The sequence below is a fragment of the Eucalyptus grandis genome, chromosome 1 (genome assembly GCF_016545825.1).
Source record: "Eucalyptus grandis isolate ANBG69807.140 chromosome 1, ASM1654582v1, whole genome shotgun sequence".
NCBI lineage: Eukaryota > Viridiplantae > Streptophyta > Magnoliopsida > Myrtales > Myrtaceae > Eucalyptus > Eucalyptus grandis.
This window is the reverse complement of record NC_052612.1, coordinates 18,310,845-18,338,069: the sequence shown is the minus strand read 5'-3', so window position 1 is coordinate 18,338,069 and position 27,225 is coordinate 18,310,845. Positions and strand designations below refer to the sequence as shown.

Genomic DNA, 27,225 nt, shown 5'->3' with positions numbered 1-27,225 from the left:
ATAAATATCTCACACTCATCATGATTTTGGCCTCAAAAGTCCCTAAGCCTATCTACTTGGTCTCATAATACTTTCTCAACATTTTAATCCCACAATTAATCAATTTTGATGCCCAAAAGTTGCACCCCCCATCAAGCTCCGAATTTCATACATCTTAGGCTTCAATTTCTTTATCAAATTTCCCAAATTTGATGTCCAATGATGAAGAAGAAAAAGGCCATACCATTTCTACAAGTCCCCGACACCCAAAGGCTCAGCTTGGAGGTCCAAATTTCCCTTAATTTGGCTCGTACGAATTTCCACTAATTTCCCGTAACTTCCGAATCAAATTTCCGTAAAAATCTCAAAATCTCTGAAAATTATTCGGAGGATGAGTCGACGTTCCTCAAATAGATTGTGACACAACAAAAATTTCAGTTTCTGAAATCGGACTTGAATTGGCGGTTAATTTCCATTCGACGCGTTTTTAACGTGACCTAGACTATCGGGTAGTTTTCAGAACTTTTTAGTGCAAATGACCCGTGGTTGATTTTCTTCGAGCCACAATGAACCCACTTGACACATTGGCGACTCTCGATTATCGTAGAAATCTCGAGAATTTAAGTACGGACACAGGGTACCAAAACGATAGAGAATTCAGTCTAGTGCCAGCCGACGAGAATTTTCCAATTTAGTGATGTCACCCACGATTAGTCACACATCTCTGTCAAACTGACCTATCTCTGATCTCTAATTAATTTACGTCTGTGCCGTAATAATCTTAGCAGATGAACACGGTCGAGCAGCCGATTCCTAATCAAATTCTTAAATCTATTTGCCTTAAAATCCTTAATGGTTTCCCCAGATAGTCTAGTTATTTCGAGAGTGATCAGCTCTAAGAACGGCCCTATAGACGCATCAATGAAAAGCCTGATTTATTTAGTAGAAAATAGGGTTGAAAATTTCGGGATGCCACAAATCAGATCCTGGTGAACAAGAGATGGCAGGCCCGCTCGAGGAAGAAAGGCGTTTAGCAGCCCTGTGCAAAATTTTAGGTGAGTTATGGTCTGAGGATGATGTTGTGGATATAAAAAGCAATGTCTTAAAAGAAAAAAATGATTTAATGCCAGAAAACAGTGTTCGGGAAGTTGTACTCTAGACTGAATGTGAATTTTACAGCCTTCGTGAATACTATGAAACGAGTTTGGAGGGTCAACAATGTTACCTGTACTCAGCTCGGACTAGGCTACTTCTCTTTTGCTTTCCAATCGGAAGATGAAAAACAGAGGATATTAGATTCTGGGCCATGGTGCTTCTCCAGTAATTTACTAATACTACAACAATGTGACAATGATACTCCTGAGATTTGTTATGAATTTACCCATTGTGCCTCTTGGGTTAATTTCTACGGCCTCCCGCTTAGGAGAGTCACTAATGAAGTCATCAGGGACATAGCTTCTAAACTGGGGGAAGTAATAGATGTGAAATTAGAAGCAAAAGGTGATAGTCATTACAAGATTGGCAAGGCTAAGGTGAAGTTGAATCTGGAAAATTCTTTAAAGACAGGAGTAATTGTTAACTGGAGAGGAAGAAGCTATGGGTAGAGTTTAAATATGAGCGACTCATGCGATAAAATTGGACATTATGCTACTTTTTTTTTTTTTTTTGGTGACCCAAGGAACCTCGTGCGCCGCTTCGCGGTGAAGTAAACCCTGGGGACAGGTAAAGTCACCACCACCCTTGCCTGCCAGGTAAATCGCTTGACGATGCCGTGGATCGAACTCAGGACCTCTCGTGAAAAGTTCCCTTGCCCAACCACCTACGCCACCACCACGGGTGGTGACATTATGCTACTTTTTGTAAAGAAATTCCTTATGAGAAGTCAAGGCTGGCAGAAGACTTACCGGGAAGATTTGGGAATTGGCTCTGAGCGAATGTGCATGAACTCAGCCCGTACGGTAAAATTTTCTATGGCAAACAACAGGCAATCCTAGAAGATACTGAGAGTGTGCTAGAGACCCCCATGCATTCTATTTCTGAGAATGACAACCAACAGCAGGATCAGAATTTAAACACCATTTGGGGACAGAAGAATGCTACACAACTAACGCAAAAGGAAACTAGTGCATCCACACAACATTTAGTACTACAAATCACAGGAGATAAAAGCCCACAAAAGAGAGGGAGCTGTTGTATAGATGAAGAATCTGTTATGGTACTCCATGAGGAACAACAAAAGGAAGCGGAAGTCGACATGTTAGAGGCCTCAACAGGTGAGGAAGGGCTGATTAGGCACAAATCTAAAGGCACCAAGCACCCAACAGCCAAAAAAGGCAAGCACTTCCGTCCATATGGTGCGCAAAGCTCGAAAACACCAGATTTAGACAGTACACAATTGGTAGAAACCCCGATCAAGGTGGCGGAGAAGTCATGTTAGTGGGCTCTGGTGGCTAGCCCTAATAAGCCACTGAAAAAGCTATGAAACTACTAAGTTGGAATTGTCAAGGGTTAGGCACACCCCTGACAATTCAAGCTTTGCGAGTCTTAGTGACTCAGGAAAGGCCCAGTATTTTATTTTTAATGGAGATAAAAAAAATCAGGTGCAAAAAGTGCAACAGTTAAGGAAGAGGTTGAAATTTCATAATAGTTTTTTAGTGAATCCAGAAGGAATAGCAAGGGGCTTGGCTATTTTCTGGGATGATCAGGTAGTGCTATCAATCGACTCATTCTCAAACAACTATATAAATGTACAATGCCAAGTGAAGGAAACCAGACAGCGAATGCATGTTACCTTCATACATGCTCCTGATGTTTTTCAAGAAAGAGTACAGCTATAGGAGGCCATCCATAGAGCAAGTAGAAACTATCATCTACCTTGGCTTTGCTTAGGGGATTTCAATGAAATATTGTATCACTGGGAAAAAGTTGGCATAAAACAAGTGGAAAATTACCGGTTAATAGCCTTTAGGGACTTTCTCAATCAGTGCTCCTTAATGGATTTGGAATCCAAGGGCTGTGCATTCACCTGGACAAACAACCGAGCATGAGATCAATTCGTTAAAGAGAGACTAGATTGGGGATTATGTAATCTAGATTGGCGCATAGCTTATCCTAATGCTGAATGCATAGCACTACCAGCTATAGGGTCTGATCACAACCCTATTGTATTATCTTTACACACGTGGAAAGATAGGAGGAGGAGGGTTTTCCGATATGAAGCATTATGGTCTAAGGATGAGGAAAGTTTGCTGCTAGTAAAGAAAGTATGTGTTGAAAATGACTCCCAAAGGCTAAATATAGTAGAAAAGTTGTAACTGGTGGCTCAACAGTTGGCAAAGTGGAGTAAAAACAGATTCCATAATACAAAAAAGAGAATTGATGAGCTGAAGAACGAATTACAAAGACTGATAAATGGAAATGACACACATAAAGAAAGTGAGGCAGCAAAGTGGATAAACCAAGAAATTGAAAAGCCGGCAAGAGGAAATGTTTTGGGGTATGCGCTCAAGAATTAACTGGTTAAAATGGGGACATAGAAATACAAAAATTTTCCATGCAACTACTATTCAGAGAAGAAATAGAAACAAAATTACCTTGCTAAAGAATGCAGCAAATGAATGGGTGAAAGAAGATCAGCCTTTGAAGGAGATGACAGAAACTTTCTTCAAAAATATATACTTGTCAGTGGGAGCTCGCAACTTTCAACCTGTCATACAACAAATACCAACCACAGTTGATGAAATGATGAACCAGCGGTTAATAAAATCTATTACAATGGAGGAGATTACTAATGCAATGTAGCAATTAGGAGCTAATAAAGCTCCAGGACCGGACGGGCTTAATGGGCTGTTTTACCAAAATCATTGGCCAGATATAAGTTAGGGAATTTTTAGCAAAGTGCGGAATTTTTTTGAAACAGGACACTTGAATCCCAACATGAACAGAACCCAAATCACCCTTATTCCCAAAGTCCCAAACCCCAAAAAGCTTGAACAATTCCGTCCCATCAGCCTGTGCAATTTTGTCTACAAAATCATCTCTAAAGTAATGACAAATAGACTAAAACCCTTACTACCGAGCCTCATTGCTGAAGAACAAAGTGCCTTTGTTGGGGGGCGATAAATTAAAGATAATATCTTGATTGTACATGATATATTACATAAGTTGCGAACACGGGAGAGGAAGAGTAAGTTTCAAGCTATCCTAAAGCTTGATATGCAAAAGGCATATGACCGAATTGAATGGGACTTCCTACAAGCATGCTTGACTAAGATGGGATTTTGTGATCAGTGGGTGCAATGAGTGATGCAATGTGTGTCCATGGTTTCATTCAGTATCAACTTCAACGGCGATCCTCTATCTTTTTTCAAGCCCACCAGAGGAATTTGACAAGATGACCCACTCTCCCCCTATCTATTTATTTTAGTGGCCAACGTCCTATTCCACCTAATGAAACAAGCAGTTGTGAATGGTACTCTTAGAGGAATTAAACTAAACAGCAGTTGCCCCACTTTATCACACTTGCTCTTTGTGGATGACTATATTCTTCCTCCATGGCACTATGTTGGAATGTCGGAATTTGGCAGCTATCCTACATCAATATTGTTTCACAAAAGGACAGGCTATTAACAAATCAGGAATCCATTTCAGCAAGAGCTGTCCAACAAATCTGAGAAGAAATATGACTGAAGAGTTAAGAGTCCCAGAAATAGATAAAACAGGGAAGTATTTAGGTATTCCCTCGGATTGGGGAAGCTCAAAAAAAGATATCTTTACATGGATTCTTGCAAGAGTAAATATGAAGTTAGAGAGTTAGAAGGATTACTTGCTGTCCAAAACAGGTAAGGAGATATTGATTAAATCAGTGGTGCAGGCTATTCCACAATATGCAATGTCCATTTTCAAAATCCCTATGTCAATCTGCAAAGCTATTGAAAGGAAAATTGCAAATTTTTTGTGGCAGAATGGCAACAAAGCTGCTGGAATTCACTAGAAAAATGGGATAAATTGAAACTTAGGAAGGAGGAAGGAGGTCTCGGCTTTAAAGACCTCCTAGCTTTCAACAAGGCGATGTTAGGTAAGCAAGCATGGCGCATTTCTCAGCAACCTTCTTCCCTTCTAAGTCAACTAATGAAGGGCCTTTACTATCCACAATGTGATTTTTGGAAAGCTGGAAAAGGTTCCAGACCTTCATGGGGATGGCAAAGCATCGTCTTGGGGAGAGACTTGATAGCTCCCCAAGTTATGTGGACCGTTGGCAATGGACAGCCTATTTCGATTAGGGAAGATAAATGGTTAAAAAGTGGAACAATTGGTGGGCCAGCGACAAGACATGAGCCAGAGAAAGTGGGTGCATTAATAGAACAAAGGGATAGAAAATGGAATGTGGAAATGTTACGGTTGTTGTTCGATGACCAAAGAGTTAAGGAAATCCTTGCAACCCCTACAAGATTACCTTCTACAGCAGATAAAATGGTGTGGATGAACAACAAATCAAGGGTCTATTCGATGAAAAGCGGCTATCTATACAATAGAAATCAAGCAACTAACCCAATAACCACAACATCATCTTCCTCTCACCAAGCAAAGCCAGATCTCTAGAAAGTTATTTGGAAATCTAACACTATACCTAGAGTTAAACAGTTTCTCTGGAATGCTTGCCAAAATGCACTACCTACAGTGGAAAACTTGCACAGGAGGAGAATTGTACCTGATCCGCTATGCCCAATCTGTAAAAAGGAAGCTGAAACCATTGAACATGCTTTATTGCTCTACCCTTGGACAGTCAAGTTATGGCGAGCTAGTCCCCTACACATCCAAATTTCAAGACTCGGGTTAACACGACTCGATGAATGGCTATACTTGAAAAAAGAAAACCCAAGCAGTGACCAAAAATTCGACCTAATCGCCACTACTATGTGGTGCATTTGGAAAGATCAGAATCGGTTTGTTTTCGAACATCACCCCCTCTATCCGCATCAAACCTTGTCCAAATCAATAGCTCTAAATGAGAACTACACAACCTACAACAGCAAAGCAACAGTAGCAAAGAACAATGACACCCACACGCATCAATGGCAACCACCGAACTTGGACGCTCTGAGCATCAATATCGACACTTCATTTGTCTGGGATGAAGGCACAGCACCAGATCTGGAGGAGATCAGAGAAGCGACTGAGAACATAACAACACCAGCTCTGGAGGAAAATAGAGAAGCGGTCGAGAACAGGGGCGCCTTCGACGTCTCCTTTATCTGGAATGAAGTCGTAACACCATATCAAGAGGAGTATAGAGATGTAGCAACCAGAGCTAACAGAACAACACCAAATCTGGGGGAAAACAGGGGAGTGACCGAGAACAGGGGCGCCATCGCCTGTATCTGCCTTGATTCTCGGGGCCGCCTGGTGGACGAATTTTCCAAGATGGTCGCTGCCTCCTCGGCTGAACAAGCGGAAGCCATAGCCCTCTTGGAAACCCTAGATTTCCTCTCCAACAGCTCAAACAGAACCCTTCAAGTACACTCTAACTGCTTGATGCTCGTGCAAGTAGTTCAGGAAGCGACGGAACCAAGCTAGGAGGTGGCAGGGCTGGTGGACCGGATTCGAGAAAAAATAAAACAATTTTCAGGCCTGTCCTTGACCCACTGCAGCAAAGACTCCAACAGGCCCACAAACTGGCTTGCAAGAGCCCAAAGAGAGAACTATCTCCCTCGAAACTGGGTAACCAACCCCCCGACAACCTTAATCGATCTACTATGTGCCGATGTTTCTGATGTAATTGCTCCGAACTTATCTAAGTAAATGAATAGATATTGCATTTTCGACCAAAAAAAAAAAAAGAATTCAAGTTTGGCTCAAACATTAAACCATATCAACTTGACCAGACTCGATTACAACTCTCCTTACAATTACCCTCTAAAAAATATTCCATACACTCAGTAGAAATCAGTCTTGGTCATCGTTGTTCATTCTTCAAAGAGAATCTTGCACACACCTAACTTTGTGCAAGATGACACTGCTTAGTGCGTACAGAGAAAGAAAATTGTTGTACAGAAAATCAACAAATTATCATAAACTTATTATATGGATGTCCATAAATTTCTAAACTTTCCAATTTTGTCAATTTAATATTAAATCTTTGTGCAAAATTCTAATACATTCCTTTGGGCCAATTTTCAGCTGAAATCGTTGACATGACGATCTATTCATCACCAACAATTCTATGTGGCATACTGCCGAGTTAGCGATTTTCGACAAAATGATTGCATTGGAATTTCATGTAGAGATTTAGGATTAAATTGGCAAAATTGGAATGATTAAGACTGAATTGCCATACGTATAATAGATTCAGGATTGATTAGACTATTTTCTTATAATATTGATTGATGTGAGTTAATGCACTAGCACGGTCTATCAAATTCTTTTCTATGCTAATGGCGAATAGAGCGAATGAATAGTCACTGCATCTCAACAATTTGGCATTCTATAGTCGAGTCAACCAGAAACTATTCCGTGAACTTTGGTGGTCAAGCTTGATTGGAGTAAGTTTAATGATTTAATTAAGAATTTCTAGACCTATTATGTGTATTGTGGGAAAGCGATTCAATCTGGAACATTCTTCGATTTTGGATAAAATAAACATTCCTCAAGCGTGTGATCATCTCTGCCAACCATAGTCAGAAGATGTACCTTGAATTCTGGTTTTTGATTTGTTTTGACATCTACAGGCTTGCCTTGTGATGGTGACCTTAAAGATTTCTCATGAATCCTTTCATGTATTATTTTGGAAATGAATGGAAATTTTATTTGACCAAAAAAAAAAAAAAAATCTCCAAGCGTGTACCCGCCAACTGGACCAAAGGTTGTAAACGGGGTTTTTGTTTTTGAAAATTTTAGTTTTCACATTACAGCTCTGCTCGTGTGCTTGGTGCGCGAAATTGGATCCGGTTGACTTGCTTAATGGTCTGATCAGTGATTGCTGTTGCTTTCAAGCCAACAATCATGTTATACATGAAAAACAATCAACTAAATTCGATTGGTCGTGTTAACATTTAGTAAGTTTTTTGAAAATGTTGACTTTCTAACATTATAGGATGCTCTTCATCATACGTTTGTGTCACGGACTAGTTCCATGTGATCGCACATGATTTAACTACTATGAAGAATGTAATTTTTAAGCGATCTAAAACAAATTGAGAGTAGCAGCGAAGCGATAGCAAGAAATGAAATTGGACATGCCACAAATTTCATTGGTCTAGTTAGATTTCTCTAAATATGTTTTTGAAACTGTCTTGCTAGTTAATTCTTGGGATGATAATAAGTTTAAGTAGCAAAGAGGGCCTTCGATAAAGAGAATGAAAAGTAGCAGTAGCCGAAATTAGACCTGTTAAATAGACGGGTCAGATTGGGTTTGGATGAATTAATTTTGGCGAACCATACCTGTCTCAATCCAAAGTATACCCATATCCAGTCCAATCTAGGCTTCAATTTTTGGCCATTGTCCCCCTCAAATATAGGAAATAACATCTTGAAAAATGACCTAACCAATTTAATAAAACAAATTAAACATGATAAATATTAGCAAATGAGAAAGTACTAAAATTAGTGCACCCAAATAACTCGTATCCCGAATGCCATTGCTCAGCCACCATGGTCGCTACCATTAGCATAGTCACATTAACGTTGCTGGAAGCTTTTGTAAATGAAAAAAATCAAATCTGAAATTATTGATTTTATTAAGAAATGTCTAAAAAAATAATTGACCAAAAGATAATATACAGCTGACATATAGAATTACCAACTACATAACATTCAAATGATTGGAAACAAAAATTATGACACTCCTGTATTGTTGACACCGAAATTTTTGTTTACAAACTTATATATCCATAAATAGGATTAATAAGTTGGAAAAAAAACATAAATGATAAATAATAAAAAGAATATTAGAGAGAGAGAGAGAGAGAGAGAGAGAGAGAGAGATCATATTTGAAGCCCATTCGGTCATTTTCTTCTTTAGCCCGATATCTTGATCCAAACCCGTTTGCTCGTGAATTTGACCCATAAGACTTCGATCAACTCGTGGGCTCACTTGACCCAAAAACTTCAGTCCTCGATTTCCAGTAGGAGCCCACTTTGGATTTAAACGAGGCCCATTTGACTTTAATTGCTTCCTTCTCCGTGGCCGCTAGTCTTCACCTTCCACCGCTGCAGCCTTGTTGCCGATTATCATTCGCATGGCCGAGAGAATCGCGCTCCGCATGGATTGAGTTTGAGGGAGATTTCACCAAAAAAATCCCTCAGGGAGTCGAGTTTTAGAGAATTCTTTCTCATTTCTAGCTCATCACCAAGCCCAAGGCGACGTAGCCATCGCCCGCCCGCTGCCTCCGGAGACACCCCTGTTCAACTCTGTTTCGCGACCGTGAAGATTGAAGTGGCCAAAACTCGCTTGAAGCTCTTCCACCGGTCTTCACTTTAGCCGGCGACGATCATGAGAGCTCCCAATAGTTAAATTGGATTGCCTAGTATGACTTACCTTGGCTTCATCGACAAGATAATCTCCGATTTTCCATCATGCTATGATTCTAACCAAGTTGAAGTGAATGTAAAGCTTGTTTTGCTTCAATTAGGATTGGTCATGTTAGAGTCATGTATTTGATTCTTAATTTCGCATGTTAATTTCATTTGCGTATGGTCACAAATAAGAGTTTGAAATCACAAAAATCTGCTCCATTAACTGCAATTTGTTCACTGAAATGTCTATGAGGTGTCAAGGCAGATTAGTTTCGTCATTTTCTATATCCGAAAATAAGCTGACATAGATAAAGCGATATTAATTGATTTTGAAGTCATTTAAGCATGAGTTCTAATGTTTTTACAATGGTCAAATACATTTCCGAATCATTATACTTCTTTTCAATGGCGATCGGTGATAAGTATCTAATACGAGTTATTGTTCTCAACCTTCATTTATGGTGATATTCATGATTGAGGCTTGAGTCCATTTATGGGTTACGGTGGTATTGACACCTATATTTTGGCATCCCGATTATCCATTTACTGCGTAAAAAAATTAAAAATTAATTTTTAACCCTTAAAAAAAAGAATAAACAATCGAATGGAGTAGCAAATAATTTTAGGAGCATTCATTTATTTATTATTATTGCATTAATGACAAATGGGTTTGAATTGATGATTCTAAACTTTAACTTAATAAGTTGAACTAAGCCCATAAAGAGAAGGAATTGGCCCAGACCCATTATTTTTTTATGATTAAAAATTAACTTATGAGAAATGGCAATTTGATATATTTGGTAAGCCTTTCACATATTCATGCAATATACACATTGGGGGATATATTTCGCAGCAAAATGAAAGATTTTGGATGAAATATCAAAAAAATAAAATGGAATATTGTACGTGGAAGCATATACTCGATGTCATGCTTTGGGCGACCTATTTTGAAAGAGGCGGCATACTAGCATGAAGAATGAAATCTTTTCGTATAAAGGCAACGGGCTTACAGAGAGAAAATAGGAAAGAGAGAAAATATATGCATCTACAAGAAAAGAAAAGCGGGTCGTGTCCATCCCGGAAGAAATCCTATCATTGACCTAGAAAAGACTCTTGATGGTCTGACACAGAGTGAGGCCACGCAATTCAATACACGGCCACAATTATGAGTGTTCATAGAGAGGACGTGAGCTAGAAAAGAAAGGCCTTTTCTTCTCTGAACAGTGCGGAGAAGTAAAAGACAGGAAGAAAGGGTGGTCTTCTATGGCTCCCTCGACTGGTGCCTCCAGCTGCTCGACCGTGAAGCCAACGCCTGCCTTCACCATCCGCAGCTACCGTTCCTCCGTCGAATCGCTGCCCGCATCGCCTTCGCCACCACTTGCCGGAACGCATCCCAACATCGCAACCAGGGTTGCCCGAGCGCTGCTGCACCCCTGCTCTCCGCAATCACTGTAGGCCCGAGCGCTGCTATTCGTGATCCGCCGCCCGAGCCGATGACAACCGAGCTTGCCGCTCTGATCATCGTTGTGACCCGCACCGAGTCTCGTCCGTGACGAGTTGCTATTTGCTTATCCGAGTCGAGCTCCCGCCACGTCAACGAGCTATTTCACCAAGCCTCCTGCAGTACTGGCGAATTACCGTTCTCCCGAAGTCCACCAGCGAAGAGACAAGGGCACATAAAGAGCAATTAAAAAATGGAATCGAAAGAACGCTTTCTTTCCTTTTTCAAGCCATTCACGTTGACCAGTGAAGTCCAAGCGAACCAATCCCCACGAGGCCAGCATCTCTCGCATTTGCGACGCAAGTCCAGCAAGCGTGTAAATAGCTAGCAACGGCCGCTATTCGCATCTTGCAGTCGGCGACACCGCAGCTACCGTCCAAAACCATTCCTTAGTCGAAGCGGTCACCATTAAGTTTGTTTTTTTTATTAATACATGCTTGTAACTGTGACAAGATATGGATCAAACTACCACACTACAAGGACATGATGAATTGATGTTGACAAAATATTTATGTTTGGAGACACATTACTTCGGAAAGGTTTCAACTCTTTAAATTTGAAATTATATTAAAATAATTTTTTTTGGATCGAAAATATTATATTGAAATAATTATCACATTTGGATTTTACGTGTGTGTATATATATATAGAAAACGTATATTTTGTAGTAGAATTGTTTTGGATAAATGCAAGTGATTTGCAAATGCGTTGTCCACTACCCCACCGATAGCTGCGACATGCCCTAGGCCCGATGACACCACCCAATTTTCTAGAAAGTCTAGGCTCCAACAATATATATATTTTACGACCGCTTGCGGTGTCGCAGCTGGCTTTGGGCTCCCTCCCCTTCACGAAGGGGAAGAGACGTTTCGTTCGCGCGACTCAAATGCAGCTGGGTCTATGGTGGTGGCTTAGTCCGCCCCGGGTTTACATCTAGGCTACCGGCCGACGGCGGTTCCCGAGTCATAAAAAAAAATATATATATATATTTATTATAAGACAAAATAATTCATATGCGGAAGCCAGAATCAATTAAAGACAAACCTCCAGCCATTGTTCTTGTTCACGTTCATTAGAAAAAACCTGAAAAATCAAGAAAATAATAGGCACACTCTACTAATCAAATTTCCTCACTTACTGATGGTGTATTCTAAATGTAAGGATTTTGTGTTAGATCTTATGATCACCCGTCAGAAATAAACGTACGTTCCTATTTATATCTCGTCTTCTATCAAGACGATCACCAAATGGGCGGTTGTCACGAAAGGGTACGAAGCGTGGAAAAACTTCATGTCGAATAGTCGTAACTTTAAGAGAAAATATGGGTCTAAAATGTGGGATCACAAAAATAAATAACATTCTCCCACTTGATCCCATCATTTTCATCATACAAATTATCCAACTAATTCCATGAAAACTTTATGCTTAAGAAAAGAAACAAAACACATGGATCATGGCGACATGTCCTCTAAGAGTGAGTAATATCTTCCATGTATCACAATGCATCTTATTTCTTTAATGTCAGCCTATATGTGACAACATATCTTAATGAATAAACCCCATGTTTATTCCAAAACCAAGGATAAATGTTATTCTCATAAACAATAAAATGTGTACACAAAAATTGAGAATCAACATTACAACCGAATAAGAGTTTCATACAACAAAATCGTTCATATGACGACAAATCACACGATGGGACCTATTCCCATACTAGTTACATGATCCGTATACTTCATTGGTGGCATGCCTTTAGTTAAAGGATCAGCTATCATCAATTCAGTGCTAACGTGTTAAATGACCACTTTATTCTCCTTAACACGTTCCCTTATGACTAAATACTTAATGTCGATATGCTTACTATGACTGCTACTTTTGGCATTTTTAGCCATAAAAACCGCAGCTGAATTGTCATAATATATTCTTAATGGCCTAGAAATAGAATCAACAATTCTAAGCCCAGGAATGAAACTCTTCAACCATACACCATGTGAGGTAGCCTCAAAACAAGAAACGAACTCAGCCTCCATAGTGGAAGTAGCAGTCAAAGTCTGCTTGACACTTCTCCATGACACGACTCCGCTAGCTAACATAAAAATGTATCAAGATGTTGATTTTCGTGAATCAACGCAGCTCGCGAAGTCCGCATTCGAATAACCGACCACTTCCAGGTTGTCAATCCGTCTATACATAAGCATATAGTATTTGGTACCTTGAAGGTATCTCATCACTTTCTTTGCAGCTCTCCAGTGGTCTAAACCTGGATTACTCTGATATCTTCCCAACATTCCCACAGCAAAAGCGATGCCAGGTCGAGTGCAAATCTGAGCATACATCAAGCTTCCAACAGCAGAAGCATATGGAATGTTGTACATTTGTTCTCTTTCTAGATTGTTCTTCGGGCATTGGTTCAAATTGAACTTGTCACCCTTCACAATGGGTGATATACTTGGTGAACAATCTTTCATCCGAAATCTCTCTAGAACCTTATCGATATAGGTTTCTTGAGATAGTCCTAAAATGCCTCGAGGTCTATCTCTATGGATCTTAATGCCAATGACATAAAATGCCTCACCCATATCCTTCATGTCAAAACTCTTAGAGAGAAATTGTTTCACCTCATGTAGCAACCCCTTATCATTGGTTGCAAGTAGTATATCATCCACATACAGTACAAGGAAATAAATTTTGCTCCCATTGACCTTCTGGTATATACATTGATCCATGACATTCTCTACAAAACCGAATGAAGAGATGACTTCATGGAACCTTAAGTACCATTGGCGGGATGCTTGTTTCAAGCCATATATAGATTTCTTAAGCTTGCACACCAAATGCTCACCTTTACTAGAGGAGAATCCTTCAGTTGTTTCATGTAAACCTCCTCCTCTAGTTCTCCATTGAGGAATGCCGTTTTCACATCCATCTGATGTAATTCCATATCAAAATGGGCAACCAAAGCCAAAACAACACGAAAAGAATCTTTCTTAGATACAGGAGAAAAAGTCTCCGTGTAATCAATTCCTTCCTTTTGAGTGAATCCTTTGACAACAAGTCTAGCTTTATATATTTCAATGTTACCCAATGAATCCTTTTTAGTTTTGAAGACCCATTTACAACCAATGGCCTTCGCACCATCAGGTAACTCAACCAAATCCCAAACTTTGTTAGATGCCATAGAACTCATCTCTTCCTTCATGGCATTGTACCACAAATTGGATTGATCACTATCCATGGCTTGTGAAAACATTTCAGGATCATTCTCAACTCTAATATTGTAGTCAGACTCTTGTAAATACACAATATAATCACTGAGAATAGCCGATTTCTTTATTTTAGAAGATATTCTCAGTGTTGTATCAACATTCTCTTGAGGAGCGTGTTGCTCAACTGGTTGTTCAACAGTTTCTGGTAATTGCTGAACAACTGGATCTAGTAGATAAATATTAGCAGGTTGTGGAACTTCAACGATTGGTTGTTCAATAGCCAGCTGAACTGAAGGGGCATTATGAGCAACAACCAATCTTAAACTTGAGATGGAAGGTTGAGTATCTGTATGATCTTTCTTAGGATCAAGGTCCTTCGATCGATCACTCCCACTAATCAAGTCATTTTCAAGAAATTTAGCGTTTCTTGATTCCACAATCCTAGTGGTGTGTGATGGACAATAAAACCTGTATCCCTTAGACCTTTCGGCATATCTAATGAAATACTCACTTATGGTCCTTGGGTCCAACTTCTTTTCTTGTGGATTGTAAACTCTCACTTTAGACGGGCATCCCCAAATGCGCACATGATGCAAACTCGGTTTCCAACCTTTAAATAACTCAAAAGGTGTATTTGGAACAGCCTTGGTCGAAACTCGGTTTAATATGTACACTGCCGTCTTAAGTGCTTCAGTCCACAATGATTTATGAAGTTTGGAGCTGCTAAGCATACTATGCACCATGTCCAATAAGGTCCGGTTTATTCTTTCCGCTACGCCATTTTGGTCTGGAGAACCAGGCATAGTATATTGGGCAACTATCCCATGCTCTTGAAGAAACCTTGCAAATGGACTAGGTGCTTGTCCATCTTCAGTGTATCTACCATAGAATTCTCCACCCCTATCTGATCTCACGATCTTAATTTGCTTATCGCATTGTTTCTCTACTTCCGCCTTAAATATCTTAAAGGCATCTAATGCTTCATACTTATTATGAATCAAATAGAGATACATGTAACGTGAGTAATCATCTATGAAAGAGATAAAGTATTTATGACTACATGAGTTCATAACCGGACTACAAATATCCGTATGTATGATTTCTAATATTTATGTACTCCTCTTGGCACTTTTCTTTGTCTTGTTAGTTTGCTTTCCCTTTATGCAGTCCACACAAGTATCACAATCAGTAAAATCTAAAGTACCAAGTACTCCATCATTTACCAATCGCTTAATTCTTTCTATGGAGATATGTCCCAATCTCCGATGCCACAACATAGAGGAATGTTCTTTCACAACACATCGTTTTATACCAGCTTTATCATGAACATGCATCGCATCATAATAGGCATTGTCTTGTAAATTAATTCGAAAAAGACCATCAGACAAAGTATCACTCTCGACAATTTCAGATTTAAATGATAAACAGAAGTTTGAATCTGAAAAGTTAAAAGAGTATCCCAAAGGTACAAGTCTTGAAACTGAAATTAAGTTTCTAGAAAAACTAGGAACATAAAAGGTCTTTTCCAAATTTAAAACAAAACAACTATTGAGAACTAGTCTATATGTCCCAATAGCTTCCACATGCGAACGCATCTTGTTTCCTGAATAGATGCTTTGTTCACTTCCCACTGGTTTCCTGTGGTTTTGAAAACCCTACAAGGAATTCGAAATATGGATTGTAGATCCAGAATCAATCCACCAAGTGTTGTGACTTACATCAGTCATATTAGATTCATAACAAACACAAGAGATTGGATTACCTTTTTTCTCGAGCCAGGCCTTAAATTTGACACACTCCTTCCTTATATGCCCCTTCTGTTTATAGAAGAAACACTTGGATTCTTTCTTAATGTCAACTTGGGGAGGTATTTTACCTTTTCCCTTATGCTTGCCATAGCCCTTATTCTTTCCTTGTGTTGCCAAATGAGCACTTTCTCCCAATTCCATAATCAGTCTTTCTTCCTCTTAAACACACATGGTCATGAGTTCATTAATTGACCATTTATTCTTATGTGTGTTATAAGAGATCTTGAAAGGTGCATACTGTTGTGGGAGAGTGTTCAGAATATAATATACAAGAAATGATTCAGATATCTCAACCTCAAGGTTCTTAAGCTAAGCTGCAATGTTCCTCATTTGCATGATGTGCTCACGCACACCTCTAACACTAGTGAGCTTCAATGATGAAAACTTCATAATCAGGGTCATGGCACGCGCCTTCTCAAAACTTTCAAATTGCACATCTATAGTCTCTAATAAAGCCTTAGCATTGCTATGCTGAGCAACCGAACCACGCATACTAGGAGATATCTTAGCTCTTATAAACATGGCACAAACGCGGTTGGACCGCTCCCATTGGTTATAAAGAGCTATCTCAGCTGGAGTGCTCGAATAAGTAGGAGCAGGTGGTTTGTCTTTCCTTATAGCATAGTCAATGTCCATCCACCCCAATTGAAGAAGAATTGATTCCTTCCAAACTTTATAGTTCTCACCATTCAGTATAGGAACATCAAACTTAAATTCAGAGAAATTCACAGGTTGCGAAACTGCATATCAAATAATCATGCTTATGTCACAAAATTTAAGGCAAATATAAATAAATCATGTTCTACCAATGTAAACATGTCACAATATGAATCACATAACATAAAAACTACCTATGGGCTAAGTTTTTAATTTAAATAGATTCATAATTACTTCATGAAGAAACTACCATATTATATGCCTTTTCTTAATCCCTATGGGTAAATTAAGAAAAATAATATGATATTTCACCCTAATTAATCATATTAATATAATGGAAATTCCTGTGAGATAAAATTCATCATATTAATATAATTAATTACAATTAATGTCCATTTTCTAAATATGATCCGGAAGCTCTTAATATATAATTTAATTAATTAAAGATGTTGTGGCCACTCTTTGATTAATTAATTATATGGACCATTGGACATTTAATTTCATGCATAAAATACTCATAAAAATGCATGAAATGACATAATAAATAAATACATCAAGGGCAGAACAATAAATAAATAAATTGGCCAAGGGCAAGATTGCAAAAACATGAAAAATTTGGGGCAAAAGCATAAAACCAGCCGCGGTTGGGAGACGACGGGCGCGTGTCGAGCATGTTCGCGTCCAGCGCACAAGCGCGTGCTCGGCACGCACCAGAATCCGCTCGAGCGCGTGCCCGCACGCACCTGGCAACTGCCACACGCATGGATCCCACGCGCGCATCGGTTGAGTGCGCGTGAGAGCGCATGGCGCCTGGATTCCACTCGCCTGCAACCGCAGCGTGCGCGTGGGCTCCACGCGCCTTCTTCCTCGCGCGAACATAAGCTTTCCGTCGGTTTTTTGCCGTTTTCCGCCGTGCTTTTGCCGCCGTTTCTTCTCCGGCAGCCCATCCCAAACAGAAATAAATAATGGGTTTTGAAGAGCATGCCGGCACGATCACATGGGTCCAAGTTTCGGCGAAAATGAGCAAAAATTGGCCCTAAAATCAGATGAAAATTTCCCAAAACACAATTCCTTCAACCACCACGACTTCCGCCGCCTGATTAGCCTTCGGTGAACACTGATATGCCAAAATAACTCATGACTAATATTCCTCATGGCGGTGCGACCGTGTGGGTCCGAAATCAAGGGGTGGGTCGCCGGATTTTGCCCGGAATTTGGGAGTTTCTCTGTTGGCCTCAAAATCCGAATTACTATTCATCTCCAAAATGCCCGAAAAACACACCAAAAATTCGAGAAAAACAAGGCAGAGGCACTAGACACGCTCTAATACCAAATGTAAGACAAAATAATTCATATGCGGAAACCATAATCAATTAAAGACAAACGTCCAGCCATTGTTCTTGTTCACGTTCGTTAGAAAAAACCTGAAAAATCAAGAAAATAATAGGCACACTTTACTAACCAAATTTCCTCATGTACTGATGGTGTATTCTAAATGTGAGGATTTTGTGTTAGACCTTGTGATCACCCGTCAGAAATGAACGTATGTTCTTATTTATATCTCGTCTTCCATCAAGACGGTCACCAAATGGGCGGTTGTCACAAAAGGGTTCGAAGCGTGGAAAAACTTCATGTCGAATAGTCGTAACTTTAAGAGAAAATATGGGTCTAAAATGTGAGATCACAAAAATAAATAACATTTATTTCCTTTTGTTATTCTTTCGTGGAAAGCCTCCCTAGCTAATCAGAGCCAAGGCCTCACCCGTTCTTGTCCTCTCATTTGCTAGCACATGGCCATCGGCTGTTTAGGATGTGTTTGGCAATTGACCAAATAATAAAAACTTATATTTTTTTGTTCCTAAGAGTATATTTGTAACATAAATTCGTTTAGCAAAATTTTTATTTCCGGGAACAATTTTCTAATATTTTTGTTCTCGAGAGTAAATTTGGAACATAATCGAAAGTAAAAAAAGAGAGTTAATTCTTTATTCCCAAAAACAATTTTAGAATCAAGTCAATCCATTTTTTTTTTTCTCTTTTCTCTTCTTTCTTCTTATTCTTCTTCCCCTCTCTTCTTCTTCTCAATCTGTAGTCAAACTAGAGATTGTGGAGGCTTTCTACTTTTGTGAGTTGGTGAAATACTTCAACAATGTTGACTATCTGAAGGAGCACGAGGGGTCGGCTCATCTATTAATCAATTGCGACATATGTGGGACTAAGCAATCGAGCAAGAATATCCAACGACATCTCCACACGCATGAAAAGAAAAATTCAGCTGATTCAGAAGCATTCAGATGCGATGTTGAGGGTTGTCTCCGCATTTGCAGTCACCTATAAAGTAGATTCTAGTTGGGCATGGAATATAATTGTTTCGGAACTTTGAAGCTTGAGTTCTTTTATCTTGTGGTTGCTGAGTGTGCCTTTGCTAATGTTTTTTCATGTTGACAGAAATCTAATTTACGTCAGCATGTGAAGGCTGTTCATCTTGAGGTGAGGCCATTTGTATGCAGCTATAAGGATCGTGGCAAGATGTTTGTGTGTAAGCACGTGAGAGACCATCACGAGAAAATCGGTTGCCATGTTTACACTCCAGTGAGCCCTATTCTCTCGTCCTCTCAAATATTGAAATTCAATTTTACTACTCTTTTGAAATCTAGCTTTTTACTACATGAGTTGGATGATCCTCATACCTAAAATTTTTGGCTCGTTGGGTTCAAGGTGATTTTAAGGAGTTAGATGAGCAATTTCGATCCAAGCCCAGAGGCGGGAGAAGGAAGAAATGTCTGACGATTGAGTCCTTACTGCGAAGAATCTGCTCAGCAAGCTAGATTTCCTATCGGATTAGGTTTAGAGTCTCTCGGCATTTTTGGCAACAGCTGAGGGTTCTATATAGGAGGTGTGGTTTTTCGCTTTATAGGCTGAGGAAAGGTGACAAATTCAGTTGTCATCCTCCTGTCACTTGTTTGTAGTTAATAGTTGATGGAGTTTGCTATTGTTTTCTCTATGAAAATAGAGAGCTAGTATATCCTTAGCAAAACATGCTTGTGATGAACTATTGTGTATCATGCAATATAGTATAATTCAATTGAGAATTTTTTGGTTTCATACTGATCTATCACTGTTCACCTGATCCATTTTATCATTGAACAGTTGAAAAGTGATGATCAATATTTTTCTTCCTGAGATTGTTGAAGGCTAGGAAGTCGGATTTCTACCATCTCCTTTGGTAATACTTAAAAGAAAATTAATAATTGTCTATAATATTCATCTATCTCTCTTAAGTAGGTAAGATTTCTTATTTTGATTTGAAATGTCAGCCCAAACTCAGAGGAAGATATATTTTTTTTTTCCTTGGGGCATAAAAGTGACTTCCCTAGATGTCTTGCAAAAATCACATAAGTTTTATTTGAGGGACGAAATTGACCGTCATCATCGTTTCCATGTAAAATTATTCTTTGTGGTGGATGAGATAGTCAATGGTGCTTAAGCGGTATACTAACGTGGCGCTATAAGTAATTCTTAAAATTTTTAAAATTAACAAATTTAGAACTAAATGATGTTGGCCTAAACATATTGGAAAGTAAACCAGAGTTTTAAGGGATGAAAAACTGAAAAATACTGAAACGCGATCATCTTCCTCATATCATTGCCTAGGATCATCCCTTGAAAGAGTCAAGAGTGGTTATTGTCACAAACCTCGTGTATGAGCCTAGTGATGGTTACTGGATGCCCCCAGCTTCTGGACCAGATCGGTTCCCATGGCTACGGCCATGGATGCCCATGAGCTCTTCATGCAGAGCTTGAATACATGTGAGCTTTGTCCCACAGGGCTTTGCAGCGACTGCAAGATTGTTGATGACAATTGAGAGCAGTTTCAGCGAAGCTATTCACTCCATTCATGAACTGTGGCCGATGGTGTTCCGCGTCTTGTTTCCCGAAACATGAGCTTTGTTTTGTTTTTTTGTTTTTGTTTTTTTTTTTTAGGGCTGAAGTAACTTAATCCTCTTGGTAGCCCAGAAATCAAGAGGAAATTGCAAAGTAGCTTATCACAAACGATGCCTTGTAAAAGTAGCACAAAAGGAAAATGCCTTTGGAGCTTGTAGTCTTGTTTGAAATTCTACGAAAAATTTAAGATTTTAAAAATAATTCTCGAAAAATGATCGGTCATATCGCTGCAAGAAGTTAATCAAAAGAAAGTATTTTCGTTATCAACAAGAATTTATGTCTAATTATTTCGGTGAGTGATGAAAATATTTTTTATTCATTCATTTTTATAAGCGATGCAACGGATTATTTCTTATTTTGAGTTTTCTAGTGAAACAAATGCACCCTTAAAATAATTCCTTTGCTCTTTGAAATTGCAAGCACCACTCCAAGAGGAAACTCGCCATTTTGAGACAAAGAACATTTTCGTTTCTTGATCATGATGAGTCGTTTATTAATCATGAAGAAGTGTTTAACATTTCGTTTGGCCCATAGAGAATAATGTTCCTTTCAATAGTAAATTTGTAATATCATTCATCAAATTTCAAATAACGATGGTAAAATCGGGCTCTCTACTAATCATGTATACTGACGATATTTTGCAACAATATTAGTGACTAATTACCATATGTTCTACTTATGTATTTACTGCTCAAAACTAAATTACAACATGATAATTGGTTTTCTATTATTGGGTTTGTGGACAGTAACATTGTTATTTCATTGGTAACCTACAAATAGCCATGCACCCACTTGTAAAATATAAAAAATAAGTGTCAGTCTATTATCATATTTGTGCATAATAAAACTATTATTTTGTTGGTAACATTTACTTAGTCATCCATTTCTAAAATCTAAAAACAAGTGATAATATACTAGTGAGTTTGTCAATGGTAAAATTAATATCTCATTGCTAATTACAAATGGCTAGACTTGTCAAACATGTGAGTTGGGTCGGGTTTAGGTCAAGTCATAAATGATTCAATCCAAATTGATCCATTAACTTGTTTATAACCTATTTATTAGCAATGTAAATTTACCGACCCATACCCGACCTAATCCGTATCTAACCCGACTTATATTGTAAAACACTTCTCTATTTAATCAAATTTAGAAAAACTTGTTTCTTATGATTTCAAAAAAAGAATTATATTGTTAAAACACTTCAATACAATTACAAATTTAATGGATAAATTTTTATTTTTCTTTAAAATTGAGGCTCCATTTATTTCATAAAAAATGTGGTATTTTTAAAATGGTAATGTTTTCCAATGTTTAGTTGAAACCTGAGAATGAATTTGAAAATATTTTTCGCTTATTATAGAAAATCTGATTTGATTTTCCTACTTGCTGTCTGTCGATGAAGACGCTCTTACCATCCTCCAACGCACTGAAGGCACTCTTGACCACTGAGCCTTCGTCCCGGTTTTTCCCATTTCCAATTGTGTCCTGCAAAGAACAAACGGAAAGTAATGGGTATTGACCATCTCGCGCGAAAGCCTACAACACTCTGATCTCACCATGGAAAAACTAAAAAGCAAGAACCTGTCGACATTACAAGTGACAGAAACAACAAGAATTTCAGCGATACCCATTTACAAAGGCTACAGGAAGGGAAGCAGAACAAACATACTTAACCCAAGAGCACCACGAGCGCACGAAAGAGGGAAAGGCCAACCTTCCACAGCGTAAATAAAGAGCCAGGCCCAGCGAAGCATTTCATTAAACGAATGGAGTGCGAGAGAGACGGACCTGACAAATGCGGACCCAGGGCCTCCGAGAAGCGCCGACGACGGCGTCGCAGAAGGTGGACTTGCCACTACCGGGTGCTCCCATCAGCACCACCACCAATTGCTTCCCCTTCTCCTCCACTTCCGAACACCCACGACGACGAGCACCAGAAGAAGGAAAGAAAAAATTTCGAAGGTGTTAGAGCTCAGCAACCCTCGAACATCTCGAATACTGCAAGAAACGACTCAAGAACTTTCTCGTTACCTCGTGCTTCCGAACCGTCGTCATCCTCCATCTTCGTCGCGGAAAACCTCCCTCAGCAATCTCTGCAACAAAAACCTCAGCGTCGCTCTCGATAAATCTTCCTGTTGCGAGCTTATTGGGCCGGGCCTGATTTAGGCCCATTCCTATCACGGCTTTGGACCCGGCCAAGTTGGGCCCGGAACGACACCGATCCATTTATATCTATGTTGGTTCGGCTGGCTCCTTCGCAACATCGGCGAGAGCGGGCGCGAGAGAGATGGGGTAAGAAGAGAGGTGCGAGAAAGCAGGGCCCGTGTTCAGGGACAAAAGGCGTTACTACTGCGAGTACTGCGGGATCTGCAGGTCCAAGAAGTCCTTCATCACTTCCCACATCCAATCGCACCACCAGGTCAGTTCTCCTCGCTTCGTCTCCTTCCGATGCTTCGTGAGCAGTGCGGTTTGTTTCGGGCCGCGAGTTCTGGTGCTACGATTTGACTAGTTCGATCGGCCATTGCTGGTTTTGCGGTTCCGGAATTTGCTCGCGTTTGAATGTTTTCGTGTTGGTTTGGTCTTTATCAGGATGAGGTGGAAGCGGCAATGGCTCAAGGGGTCGAGGGGAAGGAGGGAGCGAAAGCTAATAATACCTGCGAAGAATGCGGCGCCACGTTTAAGAAACCCGCGTACTTGAGGCAGCATATGCAGGGCCATTCGCTCGAGGTATATTGAGCTTTCTGTTTTGTTATTGATGATGAAACATGAAAGCAACTTCTTTGAAAATTTTAGTCAAGTTTCGATTAGATTACGCCTGTCATGGAGGTGGTCTACGGCGAGGTACAGTTTGTAAAGTGGAGGGTTCAGATTACAGTCGCACCGGTCTTGTTGAACGGACAGTTTTGATGTACAATGCTCGGTCTTTGCTCTTAAAATTTTCACATTTGTAACTTCTAATGAGGTGTCAGAAATGGCAATTCGGATATTATTGTTGGGGATGCACATAATTTTAGGGGCTGTGGAATGGTGATGCCGTGAATTTATGAAGCATCATCACATGGAAGCACCCATGAGAAAGCATTAATCCTTTCGTGCGTGTGGTCTGGTTTCAAAGATAGATTTCTAAGATAAAAAAGTTCTAATTTTGGTTGAAAATTGAAGCTGTTTTGTTCTTTTTCATTTGTCTACTGCGAGTTTTCCTATACTGAAATCAAGACCTTGCAGGATAAAGTATGTTGACTCATATGATTATGATGTGATAATGGCGTGAAGCATTGGATCCCATCGAAAAGAACTCCAAAATGCAAGAGGCTGCAATCTTGTATCTTGATTGTGTAAGAGTTTTTCTAATTGTGGACTACATTAATTGATATTGTAATTTACCGTTTAACATTTATCGTTTTACGGGGTTTGGTTGAAGGTGAGATAGTAGGTTTCTTAATTAGTCTAATATGGGCTGGCTTAGTGTGGGCCGAGTTGAGCCCTGGCCCGTAATGAGGGGATTAGTGAAACTCTATAAATAGTGCTCAAGTCTCTCCTCTAACCTGTATTCTCACATATATCCTCACCTAAGGGGCATTTACCTAACGCTACACGTGAGGGGGGCCGTCTCATTGAGCCAGTGATTCAGAGGGCAATAGAGGAGAAGGACTTGCGCGTGGAACATTGTGTTTCCGCTTCCGCTTCAAGAACAATGGATTCCAAAATAGGTGCGTCAATTCTTTCTATTCAATCATGCATGTTTTTGTTCTAGTTATGGAGATCTTGGGATTTGCACAATTTGCGTCTAACATGTGGTATCAGAGCCTCCATAACCCTAGAACACGAACATAATTGATTTGACCCTAATTTGTACGGATTAACACTAATTAGTACGAATCTTGCCCTAATTTGTGATTTTTGAGACTTTTAGTTCAATAAAAATAAAATTAAATCACAAATTCGGACTGGGCTCGGCAAGGCGAGAAAAACCGTGGGTGATGCGTCGCCGAGGGAGGCCCCACGCGCCCCCACGCGCGGCCACGCACCGCCGGGCGTCGAAGACGCGCGCCCACGCGCGGGGCGTTGCTCGTGCGTGCGGCGCACGCGGGTGCTGACGTCACGATGACGTCAGCGACCCGGACTCGGATTCTGCACGCGCTGACTTCAGCGACCTGGATTCGAATTCGACCGGGCGGACCCGACCCGACCTGACCCGACCGATGACCCGACCCGTGGACCTCGACCACCTGTCCGGTCGTTGACCGGACCGGTCAACCGGTCGGACCGGGCGGCTGAACCGGATGGTCGAACCGAGAATCGATCGGACCGCCACCGGTCGGACCGGTTTTGACCGGCCTTTGACGCCCGCGCGTGGGCTCCACGCACTGCGCACTTAGGCGGCGCATGCGGGCGTGTGGAGGCTCCGATTTGCGCGTGGCCGGCGGCGATGGACTCGTATGATTATTTCCTACGACATGGTGTATTTATTTTATATCTTTGATGATTTTATGGATGTGAAAATACATGCAAAGCCCTAAATACGTGCTTTTAGTGTATTTTTGCGTATTTTTCTTCTATTTTTCTGTGATTTAGAAAATACGGGTGCTGGGATACAAGTGTGTTATCACATAAACATTATAAAAGTGTGATTCATTAATAAAAATTAAACTTTATTGTATTTTATTAATGAATAAGGCAATGTAATTAGCATGACATGTGATTTGAGTGATATGATGCCCCTATCACTAAAGTTAAATCACATGTATATGATGTATGTGAGATGTAAAGATTATATCCCTAGGATGAGAGAGTTTCAATGATTCAATTGAGTTGTGACCACCAAAGTGACACAGTTGGTTGAGTTTGAGAAATTTCGATCTCGTATATTGATTGGGATGTCTCCTGGTCTAATGCATAGTCATACTCCTAAAGGAGGTGATTATGTATTAGTTCATGGAGGGATACATGATAGTGTGGTGGAGGAGTGACCGATCTTAATGGTTCATATATCCAAAGGTGATGAATTCACAAAGATTGGAATATATTCTCGTAACCCTTATCATGTGGGGAGTGTACAATTGCTTGTCATGTATTCTACCCAAAGGTGATTATGTGATTTTGCATGTAACTCTCTGGATGTGTACTTTTGCATCAAGTTACACAATGCTCACATGATGCTAATTGTATATATTGCTTGTCTTTCAGTCACCTTTTCTGTAAATGGTAACTCCGTCACCATTGAGGTTCTTGCTAGTTCGAATTTTAAGAGATGGAGAGAGGATTTTCTGTTTGCTATGGAAATGGCAGATGTTCATATGGCTCTTACTACTGATCGGTCGGCAGTTTTGACTGCCAAGAGTACAGAGGCTCAAAAAGCAAATTTTGCTGCCTGGGAAAAGAGCAATAAAATTTGCTTGCTATCCATGAAGCGTTCCATTCAGGAACACTTGAAAAGTGGTTTGCCTGCAGACTGCAATGCTAGGCAAATGGTGGAAGCTTTGATGGCTAGAAACCGTGTGTCTCCTAATGCTGAGATAGGGACACATATGCAAACACTTTTTACTATGAAGTATGATGGTTCTGGTGGAGTTAGAGATTATGTTCTAAGGATGGTTGATTTGCAAACAAAGCTTCAGGTTCTCAATGTTGAAATTCCTACTGCTTGCATTGTCCATCAAGCTCTCAATACTCTTCCTCCTGATTTTGGGATTATTAAGACCAATTATAATTCCCAAGATGAAACCTAGTTTGTTAATGACCTGATTGCAAGGTTGGTGGCAGAGGAAGATAAATTAAAGAAAGATAAATGACATATTGCTCTTTATACTTCTAGTTCTGCTAGTGACAAGGGTAAGAAGGTGAAAACTTATACCCATAAAAGCAATTCAGAAGTTGCTGGTCCTTCCAACAACAAAGGAAATTCTGAAGGAGCTGGTCCTTCTAACACTATGGGTCCTAAGAAGGCAATCACCAAGAAGGATGGTGTTCTTTGCTACTTTTGTAGGGAGAGAGGACACGTGAAGAAACGTTGTAGCAAGTTTAAGACTTGGTTGTCTAAGAGAAATAAGAGAGAGCCTAAAGGGGTTCATAAACCGAAGGACGCCAACTCATGATGAATCAAAGCTCATTGTTGGAAACAGCGTTGGAGTTGACGTTGAGTTCGTGGGAGATGTTATTTTGATTTTAGATTCTGGTTTTCGGATGGTGTTAAGAAACACTTTTTACATACCTTCTTTTAGGCGGAATTTAGTTTCTGTGTCCCGTTTGGACATGTGTGGATACTCTTTTGAAATAAAGAGTAATACTATTTCCATGTTTTTTGATTCAAATAAGATTGGGTGTTGCAATTTATCCGATGGATTATATCGATTGAGCTTATCTCCCAACGACATATACGTTGCTTATTCTGCTGAAAAGGTTGTTTCCAAAAGACCTCTACCTAAGGAACAGTCTTATGCATTGTGGCATAAACGTCTTGGTCACATCTCTAAAGACAGAGTAGAAAGACTTATAAAGACTAATATCTTGCCTACTCTTAAAGATGATCAAGAGACTTGTGTAGACTGTTGCAAAGGTAAGATGACTAAGATAAAGAAGAAATCTATTGTACGAAGTTCAGACTTGTTGGAGG

General features: G+C 39.8%; 1 protein-coding gene and 1 long non-coding RNA gene across 2 annotated transcripts; one reads left to right on the top strand and one right to left on the bottom strand.

The window, feature by feature from the left end:
• Positions 1-20,383: 20,383 nt before the first annotated feature.
• On the bottom strand, positions 20,384-22,691 carry LOC120295831. The gene is made up of 4 exons (XM_039317428.1): positions 22,644-22,691; positions 22,401-22,519; positions 21,935-22,097; positions 20,384-20,505 (listed from the first exon to the last, which is right to left on the bottom strand). Exons 1-4 carry the CDS (start codon positions 22,672-22,674, stop codon positions 20,384-20,386), a joined length of 435 nt encoding a protein of 144 aa, XP_039173362.1. The 5' UTR covers positions 22,675-22,691.
• Positions 22,692-22,888: 197 nt separating this feature from the next.
• Positions 22,889-23,926, top strand: LOC120294548. Its single transcript, XR_005551762.1, has 3 exons — positions 22,889-23,031; positions 23,202-23,339; positions 23,838-23,926. It is a non-coding gene; the product is annotated as an uncharacterized LOC120294548 (long non-coding RNA).
• Positions 23,927-27,225: the final 3,299 nt, after the last annotated feature.

Bases quoted from the DNA above. Each gene is read 5' to 3' on its own strand.
- LOC120295831 (XM_039317428.1), bottom strand. From the start codon at position 22,674: ATGGAGGATGACGACGGTTCGGAAGCACGAG. The intron at 22,098-22,400 runs GTCCGTCTCTCT...TGTTCTTTGCAG, and splicing joins CCTGGGTCCGCATTTGTCAG to GACACAATTGGAAATGGGAA. The intron at 20,506-21,934 runs GTTTCAACTAAA...ACAATCTTGCAG, and splicing joins ATTTTCAAATTCATTCTCAG to TCGCTGCAAAGCCCTGTGGG.